We start from the raw sequence: 20,316 nt of genomic DNA on the forward strand, positions 1-20,316 counted from the left end.
GAGGAGGAAACAGTCGAGAGCGAAACCTCGATTTTTGAGTTTTTTGCGTGTGAATTTTAGTCCGAGCTGCAGTTGTCCTTATCGCACGAATTAGAGGCGGAGACAGTTTCTAAATATACGTACACGAAGGAATAGTGATGGGCATAACATGTTAATGGTTAAAATGAGAAAAAATACACCGACAACCAACAGTCGATCGCTGTAATATAACCAAAATACCACGTAGTTCTAAGAAAAGGGTGCCATGTGCTTTCACACTCTTTAATGTAACAACTATTATGTACCATAGTTTCGTAATAAATATTTATATTCTATTCTATTCTAAAATGTACCCGTAATGGCCTGTCACGTCAAACCGTTTTATTGTATTTTTTTACATTGCAGGTCATGTAGTGCTTATGTTTAGTTATGTATACTATTAAAGGCCTGTAAACAAAGCTAAGTAAGATAATAGGTACAACCTGCTTATTTTGATTAAAACATCATAAATACCCATTAACAATTTGATTACCCACTAGATAGCAAATTTACATTACGGCTAGCCGATATCAAAATAAGGGCCATTTTGAAATGCGGCGGTTCAACGATTAAGGTATGTTGGGATAATACCGGATGTGGGTGAAGAACGTAGCAAATTCATTCCTCCCTAATTTGGCTTTATTTTTTAATGTTGGCAACATTGTGTAAGACGCCATTTCATTGCCTCGGCTGCCAGTGTCCCAGCGCCAATCAGGGATATCGGGCTTGTGCTATGCGCAATCACATAGAGCAAGGTTAATTTCGTGTATCCGATCTTCGCCCTGTAATTTATTTTGTGTATTGTGATGAAAATGTGTTTGTTTTTGTAATTGTGTTAATGTATAATTTCGTTTTAGATGTTTATTTATAAAACAATCCAATCAAAAACAGACCTAGGATTGCTGTAGACCAACATCCGATTTTGACCCTTCCAGGTAAAGATCGGAAAGAAACAATACGATGTTTACACATTTAAAAAACAGCAGTGTATGTCATTTTTTAAATTTTCTTCAATTTACTTACTTAATTATCACATTTATTGTTTTCTTGATCACACTTTCGTACCGTTATTATTATCCAGTACCAACGCGACGGTAAATCAAAAGGAAAAGATTTAGGTAGTCTATTTTGTATGTATGTGTATGTACACCTACTTACTTACAATATCATTTTTTTTATTTCCGCTGCCCAAAGGTTGCCTGGAGATTGTGTTTTAGCGATTAGACCGCATGTTGTTTACCTGTGCTTATGTTTCTGTTTTCTTTTGTATTGTTTTCTTTTATTGAGGTGTGTAATAAAGAGTATTTGTATTGTAAAGGGATGATTCTACATGTTGAATTTTATAACAAAATCTAGTAAAATAAGTAGCAAATAAGCAATTTTTCGCAATAAAATGAATATTTAAATACTATATGGAAATGATTAAAAATACAGGGCCTAAAACATTTCAAAATTTTTTTTTTTTTTCTACTTTCAAAAAGGAATGAAGTAATAGTAACATACGATCAGGGGGGCAACACTTAGAAATGTAGTTAACATTAGTAAAGATGGCGGCGATTTCTATTAATGGGATCCGATAACATACTTTTGCGTAAAGCTGAAGCTGCCGATTATGCAAACTACATCACCAGATATCACTATAAGATTGACAAAATTTAAAGGCATGAATACAACATTAAGAAGGTTGCATATACCTCGTATGTCAAGAGCAAGACTTACATATCTTCATTCATAATGTTTTTACCTAGCAACTGTTGTTTACTGTCAAAAAAAATTTAAACAGATATGATTGATATGAACTTATTATTCCTCTAACGAACGACGACGAAATTACCAGGAATTATCCTAACATACACTATACCTGTCCTTACTTTACCTCCGGAATATCTTAAATTCACGTCCAGTTGGATATTAAGGTCAAAGAAGAAACGCTCAGTTGAGAACTAGGCAAGTCAGTTATGAGCACATGAAAGAGTTCTAGGTCAGTCAGACTGAGACACAAGTCACAGAAGACGAAGCTAATGCAGCTTTGTACACAAAGATGAACATAGGTAAAAAAAAAGAACAATTCCAAACAAAATCAGAAGTAGAAGTACTTACAACACCTAGTCTATTACTATCTTGTATACCAAATTGAAAGCAATAAACATATTCTTGCATTACTATCAAGTATGTTTTTTTTATTCCATTTTTTTAAAACTTTTCTACATAACATTAGGTCTACTTGGGTGGCTTACAATTTAGTATTTTGTTTAATATCTTGTAAACAGAAAAACTATGAAAGTTACAAGAAATCAAACAAAAAACTAACATGTATACCGCCGAAGTAGACCTAATATTATGTAGTATGAAAGTACCTACACATACGGATGCATATGTAGATGTTAACGCACACATATGTAGTTAGTTTCGGATACTAAATAGAGATAGCACTTGGCTGCAATTTATATACGTAGGAGAAGGCTAAACACCGGACTTATTCTTTGTGATACCTTATTCTCTTTCCATTTAAACCAATTTATTCACCATCCGATGTTACCCCTTGATGACAAAACACTCGTTACCCTAAAAAAAGTATGTTTCATCGTTACACGTGTACAAAACTAAAACCTTTATATATTGAAGATTCCCAAAATTCAGGCTGAATCTACGGTTATTATTTAACGATTTACTCCGTACTTCAAGAATCTGACACGATCTAGAAAAAAAATAATCGCGAGTTCTCTCAATTGGTCCCAAAATTGTCCGGCATTATCCCAACATACCTTACCCAGATTGTCATTGCGATACGTTCTTCAATAAGACGGCACAAGTTTAGCCCCTTCGTACTACTACTACTATTTAGATTGTAGGTTAACCATACCTACTTACAAAATTTCACAACACACCATGATCACACCCAACTTATTGTCACGGATAGGTACGACGACCTAAGCAAGGACATCATTTTTTTTGTAGTCTTTATCTGAATTAATTAATAGATACAGTATAATATAATAAATAATCAATATAAATAAATATTATAGGACATTATTACTCAAATTGACAAGTACCACAGTAAGCTCAATAAGGCTTGTGTTGAGGGTACTTAGACAACGATATATATAATATATAAATATTTATAAATACTTAAATACACAAAAAATTGTTTTAGTTCAAGTACATATTTCATATAATTAAATATAATACAATGTACACAAATGTATAAATGTAACTTTCCGGTTGTCCTAATACCTACCAAATATTAGTAAAAAAAAAAAAAAAAAATACAACATATCCGATAATTAATGAAACAGACAGTAATGTCAAACCTGTTTATTGTATTTTTTTCTCCTCAGAAGACTAGTAAATAGAATTTAAGTATGGCTCATGATTTCATGATTTCATTTTCTTTATGCTGTTGGTATGTATGTTAACATTATGTACTTAATAATGAACCTCCAGGTCTATGATTCTTAAGTATGTTAAGTACTCTACATTGTACTTCAAATCCATTTGTATATGTGACTGTTTGTGTTCTAAATAAATGAAAAAAAAAAAAAAAAAAAAAAAAAAAAACACCCATGACTCGGGAACAAATATCCATGCTCATCACACGAATATATGCCCTTACCAAGATTTGAACCAGGGACCATCAGCTTCGTAGACAGGGTCACTACCCACTAGGCCAAAATGGTCGTCAAAATAATAATTAAAAACAATATTATGTGATAACATCAAAAACAACTTATGTCGGGCAGCGCAGGATGAATTCCGGCCGGCTCGCCGGCAATGTCAACGGAACGGCGCGCAATGAGCGGGCGCTCGCGTCTCGTATCTGTGTGCGCGCACTCACACTTAGATAGTTCCCGCTCCCGCCCACCGCAGCGCGACAGAAACATAGCTTCAAAAATTCGAGATTTGAAAAGTTGCTCAGCTAGGAATTGCTCTTAAGAGGAAAGGGGACGACCGTTTCTCCACACAAACGTAGTCCCCGTTTTCCTCTCTGGTTGTTAACATTATAGAAAGTTTGTTTAACACAATTTGATATATATTGACCATGGCCTATGTCCCTTCGTTTGACTTGTTTCAATTTCTCTTTTCTACGCTTCTTTCTATCAGGAACCGGCGATATTTGTCGATGAATGGGAGGACAATAAGAGAGACAGGTTCAGCAATTGGTGTCTAATAAAATTAGATAATCACCACGTAATTACTGGTCAAACCTCTCGTATGATCCCCGTCTGTGGACAACTGCGCGCCGCCGGTGAAACTCTTTCGATGATGTGAAGGCCAATGAGATATGTGGAAACATGAAAGTGAGTGTAGGTATTCACTTTTGATGTTCTCATTTGATTCCCTGACGCTCACGGTTGAACATCTGCGCGCTGAGGGCGAGAACGTCCTTTGAATGATTACACACACATATACGAAAGTAATTTTTGCCAAAAAGTATACCTTATTGAATATTATTAACGAAAAATAATTGTGCCACTGAGGATTTCGATCGCGTCTCTACGTAAGTTGCAACACAGAGTATTATTTCATGGACACAAATTCTATCTGTGACAACTTCAGGGGAGACGCGAATCTGACGAAGACTGCTTGATGTAAAGGTTCAGTCTTCTAAGTATCTATTGGAAGTAAGATTTAACGCCAAGCGTTATTGATATATCAAAGTACGGCGCTTATAAAACCAGTAAACAATATTACGAAAATACATAAAGTATGTACAGTCAGCATCAATAGTAGCGGATGAAAAACGCACCAAAAGTATCTGATATTCCGGATATTTTATTCCAAATAAAGATAAATTTCTAAAATGTATGTCCAAAAGTATATCCTTTACAGTTTTAATTATTCTACACACAGAACCATCACATTTTGTTAAGTTGTTACAGACTGGTAGAAACTTTTGACACCTTGTTTGATCCGTTACTTTTGATGCTGACTGTACCTACGTATTTTCAGATGCGACCCTACGTATTTCGACTCGGATACAAACAAAAGCGAGTTCAGAAATTGACCCTTAAGTACTCTCTGTTGCCAGTTTTATTCTTGGGCCTGATTATAAATAGACGTTGGTTTTTTGCCTTCTCCCTGTGTTCTTTTCACTTTTCTACCTGTTACGTTAATCTACAATAAATCAATAAACAAAAACATGTACAATAACAAAACTTATAAACTTACTAAAATTAAGTATGAACCAAATAAAAAATATAACTTATACTCACCTATATCAGGTCCCCTAGATCTGTCCCCCGCGGAAGGGTGCCCATAAAGGTGGCCACATTCCCACGCTGAATATAGGTATTCTTTGGCCTAGGAATGAGCTAGCCACCCGTAGTCTCAATCAGCTTTTTTTTTAAGAGCCCGGTAACGATTTTAGAGCAAAAATTTAAAATTAATAGATTTAGTCGTTGAAATTGTACACCTTTTGTTACGTAATATCTATCTAACAAATATTGGTTTCTATTAGCACGTTTTTTCATCTTGCCTTTTAATAATGAGGTCGCAAGCGTGCGTCCCCGGTAATAGGTGACGAGAGGGACATTTTTAAAAATTCATCAAAAAATTATGGTAGTAAATTATACAAAATGATGTAGGTATAAGAACAGTTTCAGCAAATGTTGTAGATTGTTTAAGTATCAAAATTACGTTGAAACTAAGTCAATTTTCAGAGAAATTGTCACTTGTTTTGAAGTAATTTCTGGAGAAAATTGATTTCGTCTAACTTTCATTTACACTACTTCAAATATATAATAACAAAAATGTAGTTTATTAAAGTTGAAGTACAGGATATGTGTAATACAAAATTACCATTTTTAGCAGTCCAAACTTTACGAAATTTACAAATAAGATCGACAAAATCACTGCTTTACGCGCGTTTACCTAAACGTCCATCAGAAAAAAAATCATCTGTTTTCAAAAAAATGATTTATTAACACATTCACTGCCAGACGAAAAACGGCGTACTACCCCAGAAACCGGTGGTCTATAGCTGCGTACAAAACAACCCGCCCAGCGGGTTGTCTGGCATCTGAACAAAGTTCACGAGCGCCCACCAGGTGGGTTCCCGGCAGTGAATGTGTTAAAATGAAAGATAACAAGACTTGCTACTCGTAATAGAAACCAGTGCTTGTTATTTCTAATAGTTAACAAAAGGTGAACAATTTCATGCGCTAAATCTGTCAATTTGACATTTTTGCGACAAACATCGATAACGGCCTCTTAAGGCCCTGAAAAAGTTTATGGGTGTCACGACTCCACGGCCCCAGGACCTCTACCACGAACGCCACAAATATGTGGTTGTTCAGACCAGCATACTTGCGGCGCTTTAGGGTTTCGGCTGCTACCGCTGCTCCGCCAGCTCTCACAGACGTGGCGGCTAGATGGGACGGCGCTAAGGTATCTACACATCTAGCATCCCAGATAAGAGCCCCCCCCCCCCAAATCTTCAATTATTTTCGTTGAATGGGAGGACATAAGAGAGGTAGGCCCAGCAATTCGTTAGTCAATCTGAACCACGTAATTACTGATCTAACCTCTCTTATGATCCCCCTACTGTGACAACTGTGCGCCGCTGCCGAATCTTCTTAACTTGCTTGGTTTTGTTCCTTCTTTCCTGTTGAGTCCATGGCGGTGTTTTATTTTGTTATATTTAATGTTTTCTTACGGAGGAATATGCGATAGATTTGCGCAGATACTATAAAACTTTGTTTTAACTTATTTACTGGGCAAAACTAACTTATATTCCCAACTGACGTGCTGTTGAACTTCTGTGCTGAGCACATCGTTTACATATTCACACTTTGGTAGCAGGCAAAAAGATGAAAATTACTTACATTTACGTTACTTACATTATAATTACTGGGTAAGTACTTATTGTGCAAAAATTACTAAAAGCAAACTTGGAATAACTTTACAGTTACCTGTAGTCTTCGAGACTGGAAGTGGATTAATGGTTCTTCTTTTCTGTTGAGTTCCTTTGCTGTCGGGGGACATCGTCCACGACCGCACGCTTTCTTCCGGATCCATCGGATCAAGAAAGAATGAGAAGTGCCCTTTATGCTCCTCCTTCCCTACAGATGTTCTTTCAAAACATCCGCAGAGCATCCCCTTGTCCGCCATATGGGGACGGGTTCTCTAGGCGTTAATCTCCGTTTTGATCAAAGATGTGTTGCGAAGAACTAATAGAATCCCTGCATGCTGAGCGAGGAAAACGAATGAAGCATATATTAAGCGTTGTTGGCGCCACGGGCATGACTTCTCACGACGCCTTTAAGGGTTCTTGGCGTTCAAAGATTTAACATTGCTAGGTAAATAAGATATATATCCCTTTAATATATTGGTAGTTTTTTTATTATTTAGCACTGTATACTTACTGCAGTTTTCGTTTTTATTTTAGAGAATAATTGTATGTAAAAAGGAAATAATGTACCGATGTGTAATTTATGTGCATTCTTGATACTTTTCAGTAAAGCTTGTTGCGGAATTCATAAGTTGTTTTAGTGTTAATGTACAATAAGTTTATGACGATGCATGTGGCGGATTGCATTTGTATTTGACTATGATTAAAAGGTTTTTACAGAAAGCCGCAGTTGCAACTATAATTTATTAATCGATGATTTACTTATGGATAAGTAACAGATTTATAGATGTTTCGTTTTCTCAAACGTTATAAACACGTGCCACGAAAACGTTTGTCTGATTAAATAGTGATTATCAGCAAAGAGAATTTGAAATAGAGGTGGATTGTCAAAGAAAACTTTGTAGCTACAGTAAATGAACTGCCATCTTTCGACACATGATTAAAACTTTAACTTTAATGATTATTTTAATTTAATAATGTATTTGGTTTTTAATATTTTATGATATATGCATTAGGGTATGAAGAACTACCTAGTATACAAAGTATCATCACAGCCTCTGTAGCGGTTTTTTTGGAGCAGTCTGTTTGTGTTAGTATTTAGTATCTCATAGAATAGTATAAAACCTTCCGTGACCTTTTTGATTATATTTATGACAGTAACAGAGTCTAGCTCTGATTTTTTACACATGTCATCATTGCTGAACATTTTCGAACAAATTGTCAAAAACACTTTCTTTTTGTTGTCGATCATTGAAAAGTTTGTAAATGTATTTTTTCAATATTTTATTCTAAAAAATAATATTTACGTTAGAGCATTCCTGCGAAGTAACCCTACGTGGGATTTCAGAACCTCTAGTGTAAATTTGATCGACATCATAACGTGACGAACGCGTTTGCGTTAAGTCTCATTTTGTATAGGATTTTGAGTTTCCAAAACGTCCCGCTTGGCGCGCTCTTTCTAAATCCAATACAAAATGAGACTAAACGCAAACGCGTACGTCACGTTTCGAAATCGAATTTATTTACACTAGAGGTACAGGTTTATCCAATGGCTAAGGACACTCTGTATAACTAATTCGCATATTCGCATCTGCCTTTAAAAATATGTACCTTCTAATCGATTTAAGTATATTTAACATTAATTTCGCACAAATGAAAAATCCAAAATTTGTCACTGAAATTAGAAGCTATTGTGTAAGAAATATAACTGATTTTGCTTTGTTTGAAAATTATACGAAACAACGCAAAGGCGACTCTGTTCCAATTGAATACGATTTAAATGTCATCGACCTCAAGAAGTACTATACGTAGGACGCCTTAGGAGGTTAGACAATTTAGCCTCTATACAAAAAAGTAATTAAACAAAACTTCTCATTCACTGAAAACGAAAACCTAGTGAATATGTATATATTTTATTTCGCTGGGCAATAATTAATCATATATGTATATAAATACACTTATCTATAGTATTACGTATTAAGTATTTAGACACATTTACAAATTATACTCACGGTCCAGAAATATTCACAGTTAAACTTCAAATATATTTATAAAAACCACTAAAACACTTGAGAAAGTTAGATGAAATAAATATTCTTCAGAAACTGAAACACGAGCTCTCAAAATTTTAATGTACTTTAATTCATTGTTCAGTGAGTAAGCGTCCAAAAAACAAACTTTTTTAAACATTTATGACAATTTGTTGAATTGTCGGCTACATAAAAATATACACACGATTAGTGCAATAAAGAAGAAAAAACCCAATTTAAAATTACACATTTTGCCACAATGGCAGAACCCTTTTTTTAATTTCCACTGAACAAAAAATATACACCGTGTTATTATTGAATTCCGTCAACTTCGGCGTATCGGTAAGTACGTTAAAGGAAATTTGGTTTTTTTTTTATATATATTGTTTTTTTATTTAATTTAATTTAACTCAAATAAACAATTGAAAACTGTGACATATTAATGTCATTTCGAACACCGATCGTCTGAGATAGTACTTATATTTATTAGCAAAGGTATGAACTCGTACTAAACACTAATCAATATGTAAACAGGCCGTAACGCAAGTGGACACGCTCGTAAAGGCCTTTTCAGATAAAAAATAACTATTGATTATCTGCGAAATTGAGTTAATTAGAATACCGGTGTCTTTAGAAAGTTACTTAATTTAAGCTTAGGGATGTACCCTTGCAATACGGAAAAAACACGGTGTATTAACGATTTATAATAATTAAAAAAGAAACATTTACTTCATCAACTTTAAAATTTTGAACAGTCGTATATCGCCGATCACGAACTCTGGACCGACTAAGCCGGCAGCTGACCCGTTCCAGCTCTCGACGACGACTGGCGAAACTCCACCTCGTTCATACCTCGTTCACTACCTGAGGCTCTAAAACCACAATACCCAATATCAGCAGTGACTAGCATTCTAAACTTTATTACCATGCCATAAGGCGGTAAGTTATGCATGTGAACTTGGTGATACGGCAGCCAATCAGAATGAAGCTCTGAAAAGTTTTCCATTATGATATTTAACATTATTTCTATTTCGGTAAGGTGTAAAGTTGCGTAAGATGCCGTGTTCGGGCACGAGATTGAATTAGGAGTTGTTTTTTATATAATCGCGATACATTACAGTACCCTGCGATAAATATAGCACATCGGTTTTCTCAGTACCTACGTACGAACATAGATGGCGTAGCCCGTAGCTCGTAGCCCGTAGCTCGTAGCACGACCCGTAGCACATAACGCGTAGCAATCAAATTCGAGACGAGTGGCATATGATCAAAAATATCATCTTAAGAGGGAAAGTACCGTAGGGTAGTAGTAGTGTAGTGACTGTCCATACAATAAATTAATAATTTAAAAACATTAGAAAAACACGCTTATGACACGATATTCCATCATGGAATGCCAGTCATCAGACCTTGAAACCTAATCGTGTCCAAAGTTCATTACTTACAAGACTTTTCTAACAAATCCAAACAGAGCTATGAAACGATGTTCCATCATGAAGTTCCAGTTCATATCTTCCGGCTCCATCATCAGATCAGTTCGACAGTACCATATTATTGTATTGTCATCAGAACTACATACAGCTGCCAATTTTCATGCCGCTACGATCCTTGTAAGATGGTAAAATTAGTTACCTTAGATTCCATTACATAGTTACATACAGGTCGACCTGATAAAAGCGTGTTAATAAAAAGAAAAAAATCATTTTTCCACTTCTAATTATTTTCCATTCTCCATGATTTTTACCCACGACGAATCGGAGACGGTATATGCGTTTGGGGTGAGAGGAAGTTTGTGCACACCAATGTTGCCATTTTTCTTAAAAACTACTAGTCCGATTGTGATGCGGTTTTCAGTGATGGGTGCGGGCTTGATTGGCGCATGTTCTTAGATAGGTGTTACGGTGACAACTCACCAGAGGGCGCTGCAGTAAACATTTATTTGTGCATCCTTTTTCAACTACGTTTTAACCGTCGTGGGTAAAAAAAAAAATTGTTATTGTTTAGTATGTTATTGACACAATGAAAAACTAGGTTTTTTTATTATTAAAATATTTTATAAGGCAGAGAAGATTTGGAAATCACTTAGTTAATAAACAGTACCTGGGCGACCGAGCTTTGCTCGGTTATAACTATTTATTGTAATATGGTGGTGTATAGATGATAATCTTAACTACATTTTTTTTACTAAATTAAACTTGTCTAAAACAATAAAAACTAAAAAAATATATATAAACTTGAACGATGAGATTCGAACCCGTAACACTCGTTTCTAGCTGTCCGCGTGTTAACCCGCTGGACCAGACGGACAGTGGCCGGCAACACGAAATTAGCGACCATATTCTGCGTCGAAAGAAAAACGCATGAAAACTCGAAAACACGCGTTTTCCCAAACATAAGACTAATCTAGATCGATTGTATACCCCCAAAAACCCCCATATACCAAATTTCAGCGAAATCGTTAGAGCCGTTTCCGAGGTCACAGAAATATATACAAGAATTGCTCGTTTAAAGGTATAAGATTTACGGAGAACATCCTCTTTTTTATTTAACTATAATTCATATACATATTTATTTACAATACCACCATATTGTCGTAGAGAACTTAGGTTCAAAATAACGTGCGAATTTCTCCAAGATGGTACAGTCAAGGTATTGAATATCGACACGGACAAAGTGCCAAAAATATGTATACACTAATGTATGGGCAATGAGGTCGTGTATACATATTTTTAACGCTTTCTCCGTGTCGATATTAAATACCTTGACTGTACACATTTTCCAAGATGGCGACGGTTCCTCGAGGTCTCCAAATATCAAATAGTGTGGACATGAAAAATACACCTTCAAATAACATACGTACCAAATTTCAGAACTGTTCCATTGATTTCAAGGTTTGTCCTATTCCGATTGTGCTAATACTTATCTATTCATTTTATTAGGGTTCCGTAGCCAAATGGCAAAAAACGGAACCCTTATAGATTCGTCATGTCCGTCTGTCTGTCCGATTATGTCACCGCCACTTTTTTCCTTCATGCTTCGTTCCATTCTTAAATTTTGAGATATATAAAAAAACAAGATTACACGAAAATGATTTTATTTATCTTTTAAACATTCATCATAAAAATACAACAAACATTTGCTTACATTGACAATAATACTTGCATTTTACATACATGTATGTATTCATAGATAGCGAACATTATGTTTTGTGTTAACATCTATGTGCGGGAAGAGTAGGACAAGATGGGTAATTCATATTGAACCCCTAGGGCAAAATGGTACCCCTATTTATTAGTCACACTAATTTCTTTGGCACTATAAATACTGACTTGTCATGACGTTTTACGTCAAAGTCTACGTATACTTAGAGTAAAGCATGTTTTTTTTTTCTTTTTTGCGAAAACACATTTGCTAATTTAACATACGACTTGTCAAGTTGTCAATTTTGAGTCATTTAATACATAATGTATACAGTATACCTGAAGACGAAATATACACTTGGGCACGATAAATACAATATAATGCAGTATCTAATATATTGAAACAAGAAAAGTAATAATAAATCGGTTGAAAAATGAGCTTTTACTTTTTGTTGACTTGTTGCGGGCTATGAGGAGTTGAGGCATTTATTTAGGTTTACTTTTGTACAATGACCTGCAAAATTGCATTAACACATTATGAATTGAATATGCTGCGCCAAAGAAGGGCCGATTCTCAAGCTTGTCTATTTTTAAGGTTTCATACATTTTTTAAGGGTGCATGGGTTTAAATTTTGCCACATTCGCAAGTTCATATTAAACAAGAAAAATGAATATAATGATAGTCCTTCTTTGGTGCAGGTACTTATATATTTTTGTACATTTCTCATTTCTACATCTTTTTTTATATCCGTTGCTTAGTACTTCTACAAAATACTTAGGGGAGACCGAGGTGAATCAGATCAACATGAGAAATCCGTTGATATTAGAAATGTTATATGTATCAGGCGCGGATACAAGATTTGGCTTAGGGGGGGGCCATTTTGAGAAAATCATATATTTTTGCACAGAAAATAAAATTTACTCAATTTAGTAATGTGAGAGCCAGGGTTTTAGGGGGGGGGGCATTGCCCCTATGGCCCCCCCCCCTTATATCCGCGCCTGATATGTATTGTGTTGATAAATAAACAGCTGTATAAGGTGAGGTAGGGGAAGTGCGCCATGCAGTCTAAGTGCGCCTACCTTGAATATATCGAAAACTGTATAGCACTATTAGTAGTATATAAGCAGTTTTCGGTATATTCAAGGTAGGCGCACTTAGACGGCATAGCGCACTTCCCCTACCTCACCTTATGTAAGGTAAAAGTACTAGTGCTCGACGCTGCACTAGTTACCGACATGGGCACTTTATGTCATAGAAATATAGGTTAAATTTGAACAACGAAGATTTTTCTGTATTCGAACTTAATCCTTGTCACTTTGACATAAAGTGTCCATGTCGAGTACTAGTGCAGCGTCGAGCACTAGTACTTCTACCTTATATCAACATATAACAATGAAAAAACAGATTTAAAATTTTGGAGCGAATTCGGGAGAAAAGTAGGCATATTTCACGGTAGATATTTATGCTGTACGGATATAAATGTAATGTTTTAATTTTCATAAAATATATATATTGTTCTTAAATGAAAGCTTTTCTAACAATGTTTCTCTCACAGTACACACTGCAACTTGTCAACTGAGATAATTTACTATTTTTATCCTTTAGTGCACATGGAACCATATGATGACAATTATAATATTCAGCTTGACAACTATCAAAGTGCAAACTTATATCATTTTATGAAACAAGTAATTTTATATGACATGCACTAAAGGGCTAAATTGATAAAGTCAAAATAGAGTAACAGGGACAGCTTATTTTTACCAGACCGAGACATTGTAAAAAATAAAAGCGACCATTTTTCCCTGTTGTTCCTCTTACTCCACCTTACTTATTTTGACAAAGATATGATGTAAATCGTCAATTACTGGCCACCTATATTAAAAATAAAAATTAACTCAATTTAACTACAGAGTTAGGGTTTCTAAAAAAAATATTGGCTGAAGTAAGTAATTTTTTTTCGCGTTTTCGTGGTTGGTCCCATAGTAAAAGTTGCTCAGTATTACCTATATATGCACCCCGTAAATTATTGTAGGTGACTAAATAAATACCCTTTATAAATATAATTCAATTTTAGTATAGGGTGTCAATAACTGGCCACACTTCAATAACTAGGTAGTAATTGACGATTTACCCTATATGCGTATAGTCGCCATCAGATATATCGGAGCGCCCGAAGTGCTCAAAAATATCTGAACACGCACTCTAACGCAATACAGGCGCATTCAGATATTTGCGAGCGCCTTGTGACTGTACGGAGTGGGTAAGCCGGTTAACGAAAAATAGTATGAGCTACTCTAACTGCCGCGAACGGCCTGAGTGGACGCTCGAAGCGGAGCGTGCAGCGGGGCGTGCAGCGTGGCGTCGGGCTCGCGAGTGCTGTGAGCAGCGTGCACTGCGGCCGCTCCTATACGTTTGCATTTGTTTAACATGCACGCCGCACGCCGCGCTGCACGCCCAACTCGAGCGTCCACTCAGGCCTTACACTAAGAACCCGGCCTATCGCGAAAACTAAACTTCGCAAATTGCCGGGGATCTTTCTCTTTTACTCCAATGAAGGTGTGATTTGAATGACAGAGAAAAATGCCCGCAATTTACGAACTTCGATTTTCGCGGTCACAGTCCAGTACCCCTAGTGTAAATTTATTCGATGGCGTATCGTGACGTACGGTTTGCGTTAAGTCTCATTTTGTATGGGATTTTGAGTTTCCAAAACGTTCCGCATGGCGCGCTGTTTCTTAATCCCATACTAAATGAGACTTAACGCAAACGCGTACGTCACGTTACGAAATCGAATAAGTTTACACTAGGGGCTCTGATATTAACACGTATTACTTGTTATGCCTTTGCTTAATAACGCCAAGTGAGGTAACTGGGTGCGTAGCCAACGTGCCAATCGTTTACGCTTCGTAGTTAAAAAAACGCAACTGTCGCTGTCGCACTAATATGGAAGTGATAGAGAGAGACGACTACGCTACGGAGTATGAACCATTGACTAGTCACCCTAGAGCCAGACGTAACATTAGACAAAAAAAAGTCCCTAAATATATGAACTTTGCTGACAGCAATTTTTCATTAGATCGTGTCATTAACGATGACGTTTGCCTTAACACGTAATGCCATGTTATTAGAGGTTAGATTTGACAAATCTACGCGTCATCGTGTATGACACGAACTATAGATTAGTTCATAGTAAAAAAATGGTCTTATGTCTTTTTCTCCAGTTACCTTTACCCTTTGAACGCCAAGAACCCCTAAAGTCGTCGTTACTAGTGCCCACAGCGCCAAGGACAACTATAGGTGTCATGGCGGACGCTGTCAAAGTAACCTTCACTTCGGGTAAGGTTTACATTAGCTCGCTTGCGCCCGGGAGCTTGGCGTTGAGTGATGTTTGTGTATACGAGTATGACATAAAGCGTTCAAAGGGTTAATTAATGACAATTTAACACAAAGGTTGTTTTGGGAACACATCGATACAACCAGTTTTTATCACATACATGTTCACAATAATTTTGCTTTTAATTGAAGGATTGTCCTTAACAAGGAATTAAAAGACATATACAATGGAAAATTCATAGCGGGACGTAGTGTTGTCGAGATGCATTCGGAGCGCGAGCGGCTTGCAATCTATACTCGGTTACCTGAACAAACGAAATATATAATAAGTACAATTAAAAATCTTAGAAAAACTCGGCTGCTTGAACCTTGTAAGGCCTAATGAGCATTAAAATCTACACGCCGTTTCAATCTAATAAGAACCTATCATATTTGGACAAGGGTATTTCCTTAAACTACGTCCAAAAGAGAGGTATGGGCATTGTGAATGTTATCTCGCTTTGTGTGGTAGGGCACAGCACAGCGGATGTCATTCTACATCTAGAGCAGAGCCCAACTGGGGAAGTACCTCCACCTTACAGAAAACCGCAGCCAAATAACATTTGACCTTACTCATAGTGTTGTGTTTATCGACTGTTATAGGGCGGCCTCCGATGGAATTTTGAAGAACTCTTGAATTCAACCCGAACAGTTTATTCAACCAAAATACACTGCACAAACTTACACATTAAAATATTTAGAATATCATTAGATCTATGTATGAAGCGCTGGTGGCCTAGCGATAAGAGCGTGCAACTTGCAATCCGGAGGTCGCGGGTTCAAACCCCGGCTCGTACCAATGAGTTTTTCGGAATTTATGTACGAAATATCATTTGATATTTACCAGTCGCTTTTTGGTGAAGGTAAACATCGTGAGGAAACTGGACTAATCCCAACAAGGCCTAGTTTATCCTCTGGGTTGGAAGGTCAGATGGCAGTCGCTTTCGTAAAAACTAGTGCCTACGCCACATCTTGGGATTAGTTGTCAAGCGGACCCCAGGCTCCCATGAGCCGTGGCAAAATGCACGGACAACGCGAGGAAGAAAAAAAAAATTAGATCTATGTTTAAAGAGTAAATTACGAGTGACAATGTTTTTTACTATTATTCGAATTTTGATACAGTAATATTGCTGTCAATGCTTCATCTACATTTTAGTTTTACCTGGTAAGCAAAACAATTATGAGAATGAATTATTAATTATTAATTATGATTATAACAAAACGATACTCACGTTCAGAAGGGTCGAAAATAAGGGTGCGGCGGCTTCACTGCTGTTTTGGAGACTTTTCCTGCCCGGGCGCTCCGTGTGGAGGGCGGCGTGGCTGGGGTGTCCACGGGCACTGGACAGACACGGGACGGTTCGCTTTAGGGAACTAGCTCATAGTGCTCACTCTATACAGGGCTATTGCCCTTTTTAGTAAATAATAAAGGGGAGGTACCTACAGTCAAGGTATTAAATATCGACACGGATGAAGTGCCAAAAATATGTACTTGAACTTATTCTTAAATTCCTAGGATTTTCCGAGTTATTAGCATCAGATTTACGGCGACTGTGCAACTCGTGCAAAGTTCCATCTACAAACAAAACAGGTAAGTGGAATCTCTTGGGAATTTGCGAATAGGAATAGACAGGAGCATGATAATAGAATGACCCACCTACCGTGACACGTACAATAATAGTTATTGGTTGTATACGTACAAAGAGGCATAATATTGATACCCTGTGCTAATATTGATACCCGAGCAAGCGAAAGATTGAGAAATTAGACCACGAGCGTAGCGACTGGTTCGATAAGTGGAGTCTGCTACCGAGTGAAACACAATATTTTTCAATACACCAACGCGAGGAAAATAAACTAAAACATTACAAGTCAAATTCAAATGAAAATAATTAAATATTTAACATTCAATAGTATTACTTTAAAGTCAATTCGAGAACTTAAAATTTGCAACAAATAATTGCCACACTTGTGGATGAAATGCCACTTTCTCATCAGTTTTAGAAGAATAAAGAGAGCATTTACGAGCTTGTGTGGTCAAATAGTTCCTTCGATCGTGTGTTCGACACGAGTCGCGAATTACCTATTCGCACATGTATCGTACAACCTTTTACAGTACATATGGCCCTTTAAATGTTCGACACAGTAACGTAATATGCTAATTTTCGCACTAGTGCGGTAAAGTAGCACCATATGTACTGTAAATAACTATTTATGTCATGTTCTGTTGTGTTAATTTTCACATACGGTAACATATCCCAACTTCGAAATATGCTCGTTCCATGTTTCATTTGCTGAATTTTCATTACTTAACCGATCGCGTTTATTAAAAAAAAAAAATTCTGAACCCCTTACGTAGAAACAATTGGGTTATATTAAATTAGTTTGGTTTGGTGATTAAAAACAACGGGTTGCACTCCGGGAGTGCCGGCAGAAGTGAAAACTTGAATATTAACGTTGTGCATTTTTAGGGTTCCGTAGTCAACTAGGTACCCTTATAGTTTCGCCATGTCCGTCTGTCTGTCTGTCTGTCCGAGGCTTTGCTCCGTGGTCGTTAGTACTAGAAAGCTGAAATTTTGCATGGATATATAAATCAATAAAACCGACAAAGTCGTACAATAAAATCAAAAAAAATTTTTTTTTAGGATACCTCCCCTACACGTAAAGTGGGAGTGAAATTTTTTTTTCGCTTCAACCCTAGAGTGTGGGTTATCGTTGGAAAGGTCTTTCAAAACTGATACGGGTTATTAAGAAACATTTATTGATAAAGTGAATATATTCGGAGATAATCGCTCCGAAAGAAAAAAAAATTGTGTCCCCCCCCTCTAACTTTTGAACCATCCAAAAAATATGAAAAAAATCGTGGAAGTAGAGCTTAAGAAAGACATTAAATGAAAACTATAGCGGACATGATCAGTTTAGCTGTTTTTGAGTTATCGCAAAAAGTTTTCAATTCATAGTAAAAAGACTTACTTTAATTAGGTACCTACTGATTATGCAAATTTGCCTATTTGTTTAACTCGGGTGAAAGGTACCGTTTCATCCCTTGGTTAACAATTTACTATACTTTAAGCTCCAGTTTAGCTTATTGTGACGGAAGAGTAACTACGGAACTATTACAATTATTTAACATTAAAAAGTTTATCTCTCAGAAAAATCAATTTCCATCCATAATTTCAACGACTTTACTGGCTTCAATGCCAATGTCAATGCATTTTTTCGATCAGGTCACGTGTCCTTCTTACGATTTTTCATTCTGACGAATCTGTCGGTCACGTGACCTGTCGCGAGTTTAAAATTTTTCCCCATCACAAAAAGTACACAGCGCCGCTAAAGAAGTTTCCAATACCCTCAGGACCCGGTTGTGTCCTTAAACTATGTCCAAAAGAGAGGTATGTGCATTGGGTACTGTGAATGTCATCTCGCTTTGTGTGGTATGGTAGGGCATAGCACAGCGGATGTCATTCCAGATCTAGAGCAGAGCCCAACTGGGGAAGTACCTCCACCTTACAGAAAACCGCAGCCAAATAACACTAGACCCTACTCATAGTGTTGTGTTCCTGCCGGTAAGGTTGCCAGTGCTCTAAGAGCAGTGTTGGCTGAACGTTAATTTTTCGGTGTGGGAATGCTGTTACGCATCGTCCCCCTGGCCTGAGGTGGACCTATTTTCGGGGATATGTGGGACTCACACTTCCCGGCTTTTTCCATTTAGAAAGAGCGGGGGAGCCTACCCACTAAAACCACACCCACGTGTCCCACAATATGCCGTTTGGTTAGGCGTCATGGGATCGCGAACATTCTACCACAACATTGACCATTACAGATTGAACCGTAACGGAAGGTTACAGTTTGCGGTTCAATTTGTATTGGTTGATGGTTAATTGTAAGGGTGCGATGCGGAGTGTTAAGGTCGGCAACGCGCATGGAACTCCTCCGGAGTTGCATGCGTACATAGAGTACAGAGACTGCTTATTAGGCAGGCCATATGTTTGTTTGTTGCATGCGTACATAGAGTACGGAGACTGCTTATTAGGCGGGCCACGGGATTATTTGTTTGCCACCGACGTAGTATAAAAAAATTGGATGAGACAATGTGAAAACACTCTGAGGTGCACTTACAAGGGGGGTGGAGGGAGAACGGCTGCCAGGACTCATAGGGCGGGATCATCCAATCGGGGGAGCCCTGCGCCAGAAATATGTATATATCAACTCGAAGGCTCACTGGAAGAGATCCCTTAAGTACACCATGAGTTATTTGCAACCTTAGGCGCTAGCGACAGCGTAAACTCAAACGCAGTGCGTCTCGCTTGCACCAATGTCAGTGGGAGATGCATTGTGAGTTAAAGATTTTTTTTTTTGCTTCAACCCTACGGTGTGAGGTGTCGTTGGATAGGTCTTTCGCGAAGGGGTCTACAACAAACATTTTTTGATATAGAGAATATTTTTGGAAATCATCGCTCCGAAAAAAATGTTAACATTTTATTTTAAGATTTTATAATTTGTTACATTAAGTCTTGCGGGATTCTCTGAAATTTGTTAACCGCAGTAATAACAATGGGGTTTTTCGTGTATTATAAAAATTGATACCTAGGTTAAAATTTTCGGTAGTAATCCAACCTATTAATTCTTCCATCTCTGTTCGACAAGCCCCAAGCAAACCTGTTTTTAAGCGGCTACTCCGCAAGCATCTTCTGCCAGAAGAATTTGAATAATGTTCTCCATATTGTATAAGCATGTAGTAATATAATATGTATTAGTTAATCTTTTTTATATCATATAAGCAATAGTATTTACTCTTAATTTTGTAGGTTTATTTCATTCTATTTATTAATAATCTTGGAGAATTTAACAACTGCAGACGCTATGTCTGTAATTTTCTGTACCTACAAAACAGTCTGCCGA

General features: G+C 36.9%; 1 protein-coding gene across 2 annotated transcripts in view; it reads right to left on the reverse strand.

Moving 5' to 3' along the window:
- Nucleotides 1–11,975: 11,975 nt before the first annotated feature.
- Nucleotides 11,976–20,316, reverse strand: part of LOC133528695 (nonsense-mediated mRNA decay factor SMG7-like) — a 65,955-nt gene continuing 57,614 nt past the window's right edge. The window contains exons 18-20 of one of the 2 annotated variants that reach the window (XM_061866169.1): nt 19,534–19,597; nt 16,647–16,755; nt 11,976–15,680 (exon numbers count right to left, since the gene is read on the reverse strand). In XM_061866169.1, coding sequence (XP_061722153.1) covers nt 16,649–16,755; nt 19,534–19,597 — 171 coding nt within the window. In that variant the 3' untranslated portion in view covers nt 11,976–15,680; nt 16,647–16,648. The remainder of the gene's footprint in view (nt 15,681–16,646; nt 16,756–19,533; nt 19,598–20,316) is intronic. The other variant, XM_061866176.1, reaches the window with a different exon arrangement.

The sequence above is a fragment of the Cydia pomonella genome, chromosome 1 (assembly GCF_033807575.1).
Source record: "Cydia pomonella isolate Wapato2018A chromosome 1, ilCydPomo1, whole genome shotgun sequence".
Taxonomy (NCBI): Eukaryota; Metazoa; Arthropoda; class Insecta; order Lepidoptera; family Tortricidae; genus Cydia; species Cydia pomonella.